Raw genomic sequence first — 15,369 nt, forward strand, 5'->3', positions numbered from 1 at the left:
TGAGGTTGGCAAGGATGCCTTGTTTCTAGCAAGTAGGACAAGAGGGCACATGGCGTCTACAACAACAATGTCTTCTCCATCAAAGTATTTTTTTGTTCTATCTCTTAGCTTGTCTTTGCAATAAGATAGCAAGGGTAACAATGGTCTATCTTTCTCTTGTTATAGTGAGAAATCTAGTGGGGGTTAGTATCTAATAACCACTACAAAATACAAGTAACATACTTTGTTAATGAAACAAGCTTACACCTTTGTCCACTTTTCATATCTCACCTCATCTTGCATATGCCTTGTAGTTGAGGAGTTAACCTATACTCTAGTAATCAATCCCATGGTGATTTTAGTGAACAATTGAGTATCAACTATACTCCCTATGAAATTTGGTAACATGTTTAGTTTGGGGTAGTACTTCTATGAGAGAGATATTTTGTGCTTCAATGGAGTTTGAACGATTATGAATGTTAGGTTATAACCCTACAAGTACTGTAGAAAAAGTGTTGCAAGAAATATTAGGACTTCGTGAGAACATTTTGTAGAAGTGTAAATGCAAATTTCAAAGCAAGATCTATGCACTAAAATCTTCTTTTTTCAAAACGAAAAAAGCTTCAATATATTATATGAGAAATATAAGAGTCCAAAAAAATAGATACATCCGAGATGTTCTAATATAGTCTATAAGCCACATTATGTCTTATATGCTCCTATAATCTGCATGGATGATATAACAGATTATCAAAATAACTAAATAACTACCTATGTCCTATAACCAGTACAGTAACACATAATATAGAGGGGCATTATGAAACTAAAATAGAAAAGCATATGCAGATGAGGCAAAACTATCAAACATCTGAGACTAAAAGTCCGGTAATGAAAATTCATGGATCTGGAATGTAACTCCCTCAGAGAAAATCTCGAGAAACCATAGACCAGGAGTGGATAGGAGGCCCAATTTAGAAAGAGTATCAGCTGTAGAATTTTTGACCCTGCTGATGTGCTCAATAGTACTACCAACCAAGCAGTCCCAGTAATAGCTGATCCTATCTCTCCAACCGGTCAGGTGCGGCGCCAATATGTGATTTCTCCTATTAACCGAATCAACCAAAATTTTCGAATCTCCAAAAATAGCAACCTGCTGAATGTCAAGGAAGATACAAAATTTTAATAGTCCAGTGAGTGCGATGGCTTCAGCCATATTATTGGAGCCGTGACCGCCGTGCCAGAAGGAAGAAAAATGCGTGGATTCATTTATCTTGATGAAGAAACCACAACCGCATTGACCCATCTGTGCGGCCCCGTCGAAGAAAGCAGTAGGCTGAGAACACTGATCTAATGAAGGCATGGTGGGAATATTTTTCTTTTGCTTGCTAGTCTTCTATGGGAGGGATTCTAAGTTTACAGAGATCCAATCCATGATTTGCGCATATGATAAACTTGAGTTGTTGAAAATGCAGTGATCTATGCACTAAAATCTTCAGTGATAAAGGATATGTTTCCTTGTGCATCATTCAAGTTGTTGAGGTGTATAATGACAAAAGAAATGTCACATAAGCACCATTTAGCGTTAATAGACTTCACTATCAATCAATACTAGGAAAAAGTATCAACAATACAAGTTCTTCATTAGAATCCCATCATAACTACAAGAGTATGCACAATGATTAGACATTGTCAATAAGTGTTGGCAATAAAAAAAGAAGTGATGGTTCAATGTGTAACAAAAGCACTACATTTATTAGAAGGTATCCAACTCGAAGCAACCAGATAGAAAAAGACTATATCGAGTGAATTCAATAGGTCCATGAAGCCTATGTTATTGAAGAAACTTGTCATCATAGATCCTAAAATTTGTTTAGATTATCATCGAGGAAAATCAACAATGGTAACTCCTATATTTACTAAGTTATTAAAGCCACCAAAAAGAAATTATTGTCAAGAGAAGTATTCAACCAATCAAGTTGTTAGTAAGCATTGTGGCAATTCATGTTGTTGATGAGACATTGTCAAAGAGCTTCAATGAGAAGTAAATGCAAACCAAGAGATTGATTCAATTTTGATATGGCATGACATAGGAAGGGATTACATTAGATAATACAAAATCATGAGATAATTATTGATGGACCATTACTCAAAAGAAGGTGACAAGTTGGAAAAGAAAAGAAAATAATCAAGCAGTGTTTAATGTTGGTAGAGTTATATGTAGATCTTATGTGAATGCAATCAAAGAGATCTACTTTAGTTGATTAGGTTTTAGAATATTCTTTGAAGCATGCATCATTGGATAAAGGCACTATGGACTATATGTTGGTGAATCTGGAATGAACATGAACCTCTTTAGGGAGGATTAAGAGCCAAGAAAATTATATGAATGGAATTACAATCATAGTCTCCTTGGAAGCAACTAAATATGTAAAGAAGATGTCACCAGCATAGATCCATCTTAACCACGAATCTAACATGAGCTGAGAGGGATAAAAAAAATTTAGGTGCAGAGTTATTTTAGAGTGCAAAAAACAATGTGTGATTTTTTATTGTTTAAATTGTATTTTTGAATGTTATAGAAATTGCATATCATGTGCATTGTGTCATTTTATCAACGCACATTAAACTAGTTTTTTTGTTATTTATATATTTTAAAGTATACGTCAATATTAATTCATATTAAAATATTTTATTCATAGCTCATATTGGATATTTTATCCTATACAACATTAAATTATTTCCTTTTAACATTTTTTTCTATATATAGATATATATACGTGTTAAAATATTTTTGAAAAATCTAAAGTTTAAACATCTCACTCACATATTTTGAAGTTAATATTTTGAAGATAGAAAATTATTGTGGCAACAAAAAGTTGAATGTGACTCATGGTAATACTAGGATTCATTATCTATGATAGTGTAACGCATTTGATAAGCAAACATATTTTATAGCTATAATGCACCTCTCATAGGCACACATCTCTAAAATCCATATTATTAACTTGTGTATTAACAAACTCTTCTCAACATTTCACATATTTCTAATATGCCAACACTATCAAATTGTTTTCCATAAAATCAACTTTATGGAAGTCTTTTGCCTTTGTCAAGACCCCATAATTACCCCTAGCGTAACCAATACACTTATCATTACATCTATTACACCTTTTAATGTACCTACAAAACATGGATGCATACGAACGAGAGCCATGCCCACTATAGAGTATGCATACTACAATTGTGAGTGCAGGGGTTTATTTCCATGTAGTTTAAAAAACCCACAAAATAGCCTAGAAATTTTGGAAGATTATGAAAAAATCAAGTAGAAATTTTTGAAAACCTTGATTACAGGAACCTTGTTTTTAATGGTGCTGAATCCATTTCAGCCATTAAAAAAAAATTGATTCAAACACTCCAAGTACCTGATTTAAAAAAAAAAAATATGTCGAAATTCCAACAATAAATTGCCGTCCAGCTATTTTGTTGCATCAATAGACAACACCGTTTATTTCTTGCCTAGAAAAATCATAGAGCATAGTTTTGCATGGAGCTTTGGTTATATGACAAACAACCAATCAGAAGTTTATGCCCTGCTCCAAAGTCCGTTGGTTATATGACAAACAACCAATCAGAAGTTTATGCCCTGCTCCAAGGTCCGTAACTGGCACACCAGTGGGGAATACAAAAGTTAGAAGTTTATGCCCTACTCCAACGTCCATAACTGGCACACCAGTGGGGAATACAAAAGTTACTAGTATTTGGAGATTCCACAATTATTAGAGATATGATTCATGGTAAAACTCACAATTATTAGAGATATGATTCATGGTAAAACTCCCAAGGACAGTAATGCTGAGGTTCTTTTTTAAATCAGAACCTTGAAAGGAAAGTTTGAATCGATGCAATGGTTTCACATCCTACATGCCAATGACAAACAAACAAACACACAAACCAACCTTGGCATATATAATAAAAAAAATTGGGGCAGTTAATATTTGATGGACATGAGTATTATCAAGGCATTATACAGCCGTGAGTTTGGGTCAAAATGGGATTTTTCTGATCTAGTAAGAAGATATGTTGTTTAATCGCCCCTCAGGGCCAGGACACTAGATGTCTCTTTTGCTCTGTTGCTGTACTTCTTCGTGACTTCTGTCACCGCTTTTATATTATAATAGAAATTTCCAGTTTTTGTTAAAAACATACACACAAACCCTAAATTTTGAAAAATGATGATACCAAGAAAGTCAACGCTCAGCCCTGGTTTCATGATTTTTCCTTGCATCAAAAGTTGAGACAATGATTTTTCTATTTAACGTAAAAGCTCATTAATTGATTAGTCGGTTTTAAACACGTTTTAAAACCGCTAGAATTGTGCATTTTCCTTTTGGTTTGTAAGCTTGCTTGTCTCTTCCTTTCTTCTCATACTTGGGGAGTTGCATTTTGATTTGTAAGCTTGCTTTTCTCTTCCTTTCTTCTCATACTTGAAGCACACGGTCTAAGAGTTTGTAAGGAAGTTACAACTATGTCATGAGAAAGTTACAACTATGTCATGAGAAAGCTCAGCGAATGTTTGATTTCAATATAGCTTCTCTAAAACTGAGTAACTCAAATCTTAGCAGGCTGGACATGTCTTCTGTATGCTTGAAGAAATGGAATATTGTGATCAATCTAGATAGTAATTCCTATAAGAAAATTTTCAGCAATTGTAGTAATTTGACCAAAAATCATATTCTTGCAAACATTGATGCTAGTGTAATGATGCTTGTATGGTATGGTTAACCCTCTATTTAGGGTATGCAGAGATCGACTGATATACTTTTACAGTTCAACCGCCACGATTGGCACAACTCTGTAGGATCCCTTCAGGGAGATTATAGTTTGGAAGGTGTGCCCTAGCTCACTAGGATCCTCGTGAGTAAAACCGTATGGAAACATCAAGATTACTGAAAATTTGTAACCAACTAGTGTGGACTCCCAAACCATGGTAAGGTCGTGGATGCCTAAGAAACAGAAAGTTAAGTTTGAAGTTTGAACCCTCAGCTTCACTAGTGTAGACTTGATAAAGAGGTAACGTATTGGTTATGCAAAAGTCATGACCCTAAAAATCGATGTTCCAAACTCATGGATAATACTCCACAGCAAATTAACCCTACAAAGGACATTAAAATAGAGCAAAAACATGTCATTTTAGAGGACACTGGTCGACTCCGTGCAATGTCATCTATCAACATATGATTATCTCTTACAAAGGGATAAAAGCAACATCCGTAAAATATCTTATCGTCCTGCCACCTACCAGACTTGTAGACTCTCTTTCGTTTGAGATCCATGCACAGCTTTCTTTATGTCGGGCAACAGTGAACAAAGAAAGAGCTCTGCTTTGTCACAATTTTTCAACATCTTTCACTCCTGAGGTCCATGGAATTTATATTTCCCATTATAAATTTTAGCTTCTCACGAGACTACCTCAAGAAACCTTCACAACAGCATATTCCGAAGGCTTAGTTTTCACCTTTTAACTGAAGGATTTCAACCCAATTGTCATTGTCCTTATTCTTCTCATTGTAGATTTGCAGAGTTGTGGTTGACAATATAAAAAAGTAGCAGTTAAGCATCATACATCTATGTAACCTGACAGATAATACACGAGCAATATCGTATAATTAAGAACATCAAAATTCAACTAAACATCAAATAACTGACTTTCAGGTACACAGATTAGGGGATAGATACTCTGCAAATCACCTTCCAGAGGATAATTGAAGGCTATGCAAGATTACTTCCTAAGAACATCAAAATTCAACTAAACATCAAACGCATGGTTTTCATGTACACAGATCAGGGGATAAATACTCTGGAAATCAACCTCCAGAGGATAATTAGAGGCTATGCAAGATTACTTCCTGTGCACACTCGGGATTTCCAGAGCATAATTCTGCACAACCTCATTAAATGTGTATGATAAGGTAACCTGTGGGTGAAAGGATTCTTAATTGACTGGAAGAAAAACCTCTAATTAGTAGAACTTAGAAGGGAAGCACGTTCGGCAACTTGTCACCCAATCTACAAATTTGGCTTCTTAGTCTAGGAAACTATCCCCCTATTCATCACCTCTAGGTGAATACCTTTGGACTGCATAAACCAAAAATGAACATGTGAACCAGACAAGAACATCATACCAGTGAACTACATAGTTCAAGCCTAGAAACTTGCTGATTGAGCATGCCTTGAAACATTTTGACAAAGAAACGAATTGCGCTAGACAAGATCACACAGGGATTGGTAGCAGATTTACTGGACGGTTTTTAAAGGAGAGAATTCAGTGGCTGGGTAAACGAATTCCCAAAAGGCAGGTAGGAAATATAAAAGACCACAAAATTTAAGAACTTCAACCACATCTAGACATGGCACTTTCTAAAAACCGTCTCAACAAGGTAACTTTCCAACTTTTGTGCATTGCACTTCTAGAATTTTAGAGAAACGTAAGTATCGATACATGAATGGTAGTTTGGAACTGTTATTTGTAAAGGGAATTTAGGGCTATCGAAACTCATGGCCCTGCAAATATGATGCTAGGGTTAAGAAACTGTAACTGTGGATCCTTAAAGAGTGGCATTGCTTCCAGTTGCAGATATTGCGTCAGTCCGAGAATGTTTGATTTCTACTGTGTAATAAGCTTCCCCAACATATGAAAATTAAGGAAATAGCTTACAATAATATGTTGAAAATAATGAATTAAAACTTGGACTAGAGCATCATATCAATTATAATTCAGATTACCAAAAGTAATCTCAAAGACATGCAAACGAATCCGAACCAATTCCTAAAAGAAACATTATAAAGCAAAGTCTGAAACAATCCTCAACTCATTACTGTCAGATTATGAAACACCAATAATCACCAGGACAGAATAATACATAATTTGTGAGCAAGTTTCGAATCCAAAACCTGCTACATGATTAGGAAGAAGAAATTTCTTCTGAAAAGCTCTTATAAACATTGCTCTTAAAAAGGCCAAAACTGTTAAGATCATTTATAAAACAAATCTGTTAAATTCACTGCCAGTTATTAAACAAAATCTCCCATCCAAGGATGCTTTCCAAAATTAGAAAATGAAAAACACATTTGCAAAGTCTATTCCAATAATGTTAGCAGGACAACAAAACCAGATCTAGAAACCATGGAACCAATAAAAAGAGAAAACTTTCCAAAACCATCCTGATTCTTTATTTTTAGTATCCATGCCTGTGTTTAACTATGAATTCATTAATACAAGAATCTAATCTATTTGTGTAACATATTTAATCTTCCATAAAGAAGTCAAATCCCATAGCAAATTAGAAAAATCCTTCAGAACCAAGCATTTCATTTATTTATACTTATAGCAGATAAAAGGTTATAACCTGGAACTAAATTTCCCAATAAGCATCATCAGCAACATAAAAGCATAAATTTCTCTTCGATTTTCCTTTGTTTATAGAATAACTTCCTCAAACCAGAAGGCCTTTTCGTCACTTAAATAGTTTATCTCAATATTAAATATTCAAATGGCTCTACATCAAAGAAATCTTAGATTGAGAACTGAAGACAAGGTCCTCGTACCCAAACAACCAAAATCTGAAATGAACCAGTTCTATTCAGATACCTAAACTTCTAAAGCTTATACCAACTATGCAATATGAAATTACTCAATGTTAATCCTGATAAATTGCTTGTGCGTCAATCTCTAAACAGGAATGATTAGTATTATCTATGCAGAGAAAATTTGAAGGGCCAACCTTTCGTTCAAGAGTACGTAGCAACACTCTGGATAGTTTAGAAACACGGATTACTTTGCATTAAAAATGAAATGAATCAAGATGAGACTGACTTCCATGCTTTGATCCATTCCTCCATCATGGAGCCAATTTCCCCAAAGATAGGATCCGCATTCTTGAGGTTCTCCTTGACTTGTTTACCGATTTCCACAAAGCAATCTTCCACAGTGAGGGCAGAGCGAGACAGGCGAACTGTTTGGAAAAATGGCACAACCTCTTCAAGCCACTGAGCACCCTTTGCATCTCCCTCAAGGTTAGCCACGGGATCCCCAAGTTCCTTTCGCCACACATAAGGCAGCCCTGTTTTGATCCCATACCTAAGGTGATCACATATAATCTTGCAGCAGAAACCACACCAAATGTCTTCCAGAGTACTGTGCCGGGACAACGCAGTTTTGCCAGATCCAGAACTACCGAGCCCAGAGAACATTGCAGGACCAATGATTTCTCTATCGAATGCAATGTTAATGCCACTCATAGGAAACATGGCCCCACTGGGAACAGTCATGACTGCATCAACATATTGAGTGTTCCTTTCTTCCGGCTTCCGGATCTGTGTGGGTGCATCATAATCAGGAAAATTTAACCACAACCCACATGAAATGGCACATGGGACCCCCTGCCTAAGGCTAAATGGGTACCCTCTCACAAAATCTGACCCTTTCCTGTAAGGGTCATACAATGTATTGAAGAAAAATGGGGTCGAGGGGGTTTTGAGATTTATCAGGTGATGTTCTAAGGCATTAGCCAAATTCCCACTTGGATCCTTAGCAGGAAGGCAGTCATCATCTAATGAAAAAATGTACTTTTTCTTAGAAACAAGGTACCCAAATGACCTGCAGCTATGACCTCTGAAGCCCAATGAGGATAAAACACCAGAACCCAATATTCTTTCCATGTCATGCTTAGTATACAAAGTGTGATCAAACCCTGAGGGAATTTCAACATTCTGCTCAAGCTCAGGGTCCTGAACTATGATAAGATGGTAAGGGGATAAAAAGGGTCTCCATGCTTCTAAGAAACTCAGATCAGGGTGAATAGCAGAGATCACGACGTCTACCTCCTCTGGATTGATATCCAAAACCATCTTGAAATCTTTCTGGGTATGTCGAGACTATTTTGCTTTAAGCAGATCTGAGCTTGAAAAGTGAAAAATTGACAACTGGGTTTTTCAGATTGAGGTCTGAAATAAGAATGTGTACCTGATTTTTTAGCTGATTTGACCCTGACAGTGATGCTGGGACTTGCTGATATTAGTGGTGAACAATCCTATGTTGTTTCTCTCCTGAAACCAAGAAGAGCATAGACCTCTCCTGCAACTATTGAGCCTCACACTTCAACTTGAGCTGCTACCAAGGCAGGTCACTTTTAGTGTCAGCTCCACACCAAAAACAAGCATATCTAAGTATTTATATAGTATGGAATTTTATAGTCTCTATTGTTCTTTTATCACCGACGATCATGGAAATATGAATCCACGCGTACATGCGATTAAGAAATTTGATTGGGGGTAATATTGACCATCGTTTTTTTATAACCAAACAATCCACCTGTAATATGATTAGGAATTTTAAATAGCATATTTGAGGAAAGTTACTTAACAGAATATTTTATATTGATATTTTTTAGTTTTTAACAAGGGATTTAAAGATTTTTATGGAAAATTAAATAAAATTTTATATTGATATTTTTTAGTTTTTAATAAGGGATTTAAAGATTTTTATGGAAAATTATACTTTATTTAATAGAGGGAAATTATTTTTATTATATATATATATATATATATATTTAACGGATTAGTTTTATTGATATTTTTCCTTTTTAATAAGGGATTTAAAGATTTTTATTGAAAATTATAATTTATTTAATGGAGGGGAAATTATTTATATATATATATATATATATAGTTTAATTTATTTAGAAGAAAAAACTTTAATATTTAAAGTGAGAGTGTTGGTCCATGCCAGTCCACAAGTATACTTGGAAGGTTAATCTACAAATATACTTAGAAAGTATAAAGCCAATATAATGATATTCATAAATACAGTTACTCTAACAATATTCATAATATTACTAATAAGTATTTGATTCCACGTAATTCAAGTATTTGAAAAAGATACGAGCATCCGATCATTTTAGATACCTCCAACTAATTATTTATTTAAATTAATTATATAATTAAAATTTTAAATTATTCAAATATATTTATATAATTATAATTTTGAAAAAATAAAGTAGGATTATATTTTATTTTATTAAAATATATAAATTAAAATTAAATAATGGTAATATGGTTTGAGTAGGGATAATGGAGATAGGACTTATTGAGCTCAGAGGCTTATTCTACAACTTGTGAGGTAATGCGTAAGTTTGTTCGTACATCTGCTTCCCTTTAAAAATAAAAACTATGTTCTAAATAGAATAAAAAATAAAAATTATGTTTTAAAAAGAAAAGCAATGTTGCTATAATAAAAAAATGAATAAAAATAAAAAAATGTATGAGTAAGATGTTTAAATCTTATATTTTTCAAAAATATTTCAACAGAGATTTAAATAAATTATTTGAAGATGTATGTTAATAAAAACTATGTTCTAAATAGAATAAAAAATAAAAATTATGTTTTAAAAAGAAAAGCAATGTCGCTATAATAAAAAAACGAATAAAAATAAAAAAATGTATGAGTAAGATGTTTAAATCTGATATTTTTCAAAAATATTTCAACAGAGATTTAAATAAATTATTTGAAGATGTATGTTAACTAATTTATGTCGATATCAACTTCTTATATATCTATATAGGAAAAAAATTGTTAAAATAAAACATTTTAATGTTGTATATAAATAAATATTCAATGTGGATTATTAATCAAATATTTTAATAATAAAATCCATTTTAATTTGTGTGATAGAGTGTCTCGATGTACATGCTAAATAAAATGTTTTAATGTAAATTAAGTATATATTATAAATCATTTATTATGTATATATCATGAAAAAATTAAGTTTTTATTGTTAAATCATTTATTTGGTCTTATATATATTTTATTTAACATTTAAAAATACCATTTAAAGAGTGAAAAATAATGCATTGTATTTTGCACCCTAAAGAAGTTTGCACGTAGTGAAATTTGATCCCTCTAGACTCATATTAGATCTGTATTTAAGATGGATCTTTGCAGTTAATGAAGGTAAAGAAGTTGCCTCAAAGGCATCTCAATGACAATATAGGGTGACACATTATATTATGCAATATAATATACACTAGTTGTAATTATTTTATTGAATGGTTATAAATTAAAAAAAAAAAATATATATATATATATATATATATTATTTTATCGAAAATTAATATATTTAAATTTTATTTTATTATATTGAAATATAGTAATATTAAGTAGTGTGGTTTTACTTAAGTAACAGTGATGAGTCAACTTGTATTTGTAGATTACATTGAATGATAGTTGTCCCACTACTAGTTTGGTTGAGTTATCATAGGTCTTTCCAAACAAACAAACAAATATCAAAATTAGATTAAATTTGATTGAAAATGTAAAATTATTTAACTAATTAAAATTTGAATAAATGGTTGGGCTATTAAGGGATTCTTTTATGACCTATTCCAATTTCATGGGTAATTCACCTTCCTAACTAATGAAGAAAGTGAAAAAAATTACCTAAAATTTGTCCACTAATTAACTAACTTCATTGAACCCGTCGAGTATGGGAGATATGTTGTCGAGTATGGGAGATAAATAAAAAGATTAGTATAACCTAATGTAAACATTTTAACTAGGTCAAAAATGAAAATAAAAATAAAAATAACTCTATAAAAATAAAATAATAACAAAAAATAAAAGATGGTCCACAGTATTGAGAACCCGTGGTATTGACCCATGGTATTCATGTGGAATATAGCCTATTTAAATATTGACCCATGGTATTCATGTGGAATATAGCCTATTTAAAGGGGCAAATTAAACCAGCCTAGATCCATCTCAACTCTGGATCTACCAAGCACCCAGAGGGTCCTCTCTGCTCTTGGTAGATCCGGAGTTAAAATGGATCTAGGCTGGTAAATATTAAAAACAAGTCAAAATGTTAAAATAAATTAAAGTGTTATTTTTGTTAGTGATTTGACTTTGATTGGTTTCAATTCATCATTAGGCATCCACTCTTATCAAATATGTGGTCAATTAAAATGAATTTAGTTGAAGGAAAAGAGGAAAAAGCCACTAACAATCTGAACAAAAGAGAGTAATTGTCATTAGAGATTTGGAATTAATTATAGAATTCCAGTGAAAAGGGTCACTTCGTCTATAAGCTAGATTACGTGGATAATTAAGTCTATGCATTGATATTTCACTCAAAAATTGTGTATGTCATATTAATTAAATGGTTGGTAAATGTTGAAGGCATCAATCCATGACATAAAACACTTTAGCTTACCATACATCTATTGCCAAGATTAAAAAGGATCATAAACCATATAAATTAAATGGTTGGTAACTTTGATACGTATTTCATGAAAACCGAACAAATATGTAACCTTGTTACAACAATTATGAAGATTGAAAATACTTACATTTTCAACACATTGAAGGTCTTCAAAGAATCAAGATAGTTGGATACACCATCAATAAGGACACTCATTTGAGAAGTAAGTACCATTTTGTGCTCCATGTCTCAATCTACAGATCAGATGACTACACTATGCAAGGAAAGCAACAAGCTCGTTGGGTGAACAAACTTCCTAGCATGGAAGAAGAGGATTGATTTGGTGCTCACATAATGTGAGGTCATGGAAGTTGTTCTTGGTGAAGTGACACAACCAAACAAAGAGGAGACTCAAGAATTAGCAAGATACTAGAACCCTAAAGTGAGGGCACAAAGGATTCTTATTGAATCCATAAAAGATCATCTCATTCCCTTTATTGTTGATTTGAATTCATCTAAAGAAATCTATGATAAGTTGGTGAAGTTGTACTCTATAAGTACATCAAGTCAAAAGGTATCCTTGAGGAATCAACTATATAGGATAAGGAAGTCAAAGGATGAAGACAAGGTCACTTATCTTATGAAGATCTCATAAATAACGGACTCATTGCAAGGGCTTGGGGAAGTCTTTTGTGATTTAGAAATGAGTACTTGTGTATTAAATGCTTTGTCACTTGATTTGATAAATTTTACAACTAGTGTCTACTCAAGAAATGATACTACTCCTTTTGATGAACTATGGGATCAATGTATCCTGGAAGAACTAGGATAAAGGAAAAGGATGACACTGAATCAAATGAAAAATATCAAGATTTTGTTGTAAATACCAAGAAGAAGAAGAAGAAAGGGAAGTTTGGAAATTCCAAAGGAAAACAAGATATGTCCAAGATTCAATGCTTTAGATGCAATGAGTATGGACATTTTAAGAGGGATTGTCTAAACAACAAGAAAAAAACAAAATATTGTCAAAACAATAAAAAAAACAAAAGGAAGGAAAGGGTTGAAGCTCACATAGCTAAAGAAAAGGGATAACCTGAGAAGAAGTCGAAAGGAGAAGATCCCAAGGATCTTTACTATTAAAGAAAGCTCCATATCTATCATGTTCATTTATATTTTTTCTTTCTTTTATTAGAAAGTAGAAAGTAGAATAGCATACACCACTGCATTCTCTAGAAGAGTCTTGGTTTTTGTAAAGCATGGCATCATATAAAGAAGCATATGATAGTAGAGGAATTAGAATCTACATGATCAAATTGATTTAGAAGGAATCATCTAGCTTACAAGAATGAGAAAATTGACCATATTGCACATTATAGTTCATCCAAGCATTTTCTAACATAATGTTAGAGGTAGTCATCTTGCAAAGAAGGATCATCAATATCCTCCAATAAGAACCATCATTTAGGAAGGTTCTTGGAAGAAGAATTATGACTGGTATATATTCCATCTAGTATGGAAACAATAGTCTTGCAGGATGAAGGTATGTAGATGGTCGAGTTGCAGTTTGAGAGGCAGAATTAAAGTCTTTCTCCTCTTAAAGGAAAGCTTATCTTCAATAAGGTTGGAAGCAAGCTCATTCAAAGAAAGTATGGCTAGATGGTTGTATGGAAGCAAAGGTATGCATGTTTTTAAGTAACTATTCTCTAAGGTAGGGTTCATATCTACACGAATCATGCAAAAGGAATTGGTTATAAAATGTGTCGATAAGTATTTCATATGGTTACTTGATTCTTGGAAGAAGTTTGGCATACTTTGGAATGATTAAGGATCAAGACTCTTCCACAAGATGACATGACTTAGATATGATGATATTGATCAACATTGAATATGGTTTCCTGAAGAAATAAAGAGAGTTGATAATGACAACTCCAAGGAAGAAGAAATTGCATCTTACTAGTCATTTTGTTCCATGGGAACTTTGATTACAAGTGATCAACATGGAGAAGGATATTTGGCAAAAGATGAAGATAGACCATGTCAGAGGATGTTGATCTCAGAAGTAAGAAAGAATCTGAAGAGGCCATCATATTGAGGTAATTTTGATATTGATGTCTTTTTTTTGGTTATCTAGTCGATATATGTTTTTTTTGCTACCTAAAAGTATTTTGAAGAAAAATAGTTGAGGAAAGTATATCTACAATTTTTGATTTTGGACTCAATTCAATGAATACATTGATTGAGTGAATGGTTTTGGTAATACTTGAAGGATTATGTAATCAATATGTCTACATCATCTTGGGACTGAAAGGTAGTAGTATAAGAAGGTAACCTGATGTTCATGTTTCGATAACAATCAATATCACTTTCATGTCCAGGGGGAGCTATGATTAACTCTACTTTGTTGGGCTCAATATAATTACTTTGTTGATGATGACTAGAGGATAATGATATGAAAGGTTGATAGCCTGAATCCTATCACAGTTTGGCTCCATTACATTCAGGAAGATGAAAGCTCAATTTCATGAAGATACGAAGAAGAGGAGGATCCATGTATCTACTTGAAGATCTCCATGAAGTACTAGTAGTTGATGTATTGATGAAGACACACTAGAAAGATTCCCAATTGAAAGGAAGTAAAAGAATCTCCTCTATGCTTTACAGGGAGTAAGAAAACTCCTTAAATGTTTGTAAAGGAGCAAGGATCTATTCCCCAATCGAGAGGGAATGAGAATCTCCTCTCTAGGTTAAGAGGGAGTGATGTTAAAGACACTATATTCTCCATGTCTCATGCACTAGACCAAGACTAACAGTCATAAGTCTTGGTGAAGGCACTAGGAAGGAGAATGGAGGATCGGATAAGCATTTAAGATTAATACTCCTTGAGGATATATAATCCAAGATAGGAAGTAGTCTTTTTGACCCACACTCTTTGAGGAATGGACATGTATCCAAGGTAAGAGTGGTCGAAGAGGATTGATATTCTTTGAGGATTGGAAATCCAAGACAAAAATAGTCCTAAAAGGACATACCTAGTCAACATCCGGATGGGGTATGTACCTAGTGAAGAAGGAAGCATTTCAAGAAGAAAACAGAAATTTTGATTTTTGTGTACTGTTCTACTCACACATGCGAA

General features: G+C 33.2%; 1 protein-coding gene across 1 annotated transcript; it reads right to left on the reverse strand.

Moving 5' to 3' along the window:
* Positions 1-7,427: 7,427 nt before the first annotated feature.
* Positions 7,428-9,206, reverse strand: RGP5 (Alpha-1,4-glucan-protein synthase family protein). The gene has a single exon (XM_089374185.1). The coding sequence runs from the start codon at positions 8,887-8,889 to the stop codon at positions 7,840-7,842; it is 1,050 nt and encodes a 349-aa protein (XP_089230311.1). The 5' UTR covers positions 8,890-9,206; the 3' UTR covers positions 7,428-7,839.
* Positions 9,207-15,369: the final 6,163 nt, after the last annotated feature.

This window comes from Pinus tabuliformis, chromosome 8 (genome assembly GCF_031772625.1).
Source record: "Pinus tabuliformis cultivar Carrire ecotype Pingquan chromosome 8, CPIR1, whole genome shotgun sequence".
Taxonomy (NCBI): Eukaryota; Viridiplantae; Streptophyta; class Pinopsida; order Pinales; family Pinaceae; genus Pinus; species Pinus tabuliformis.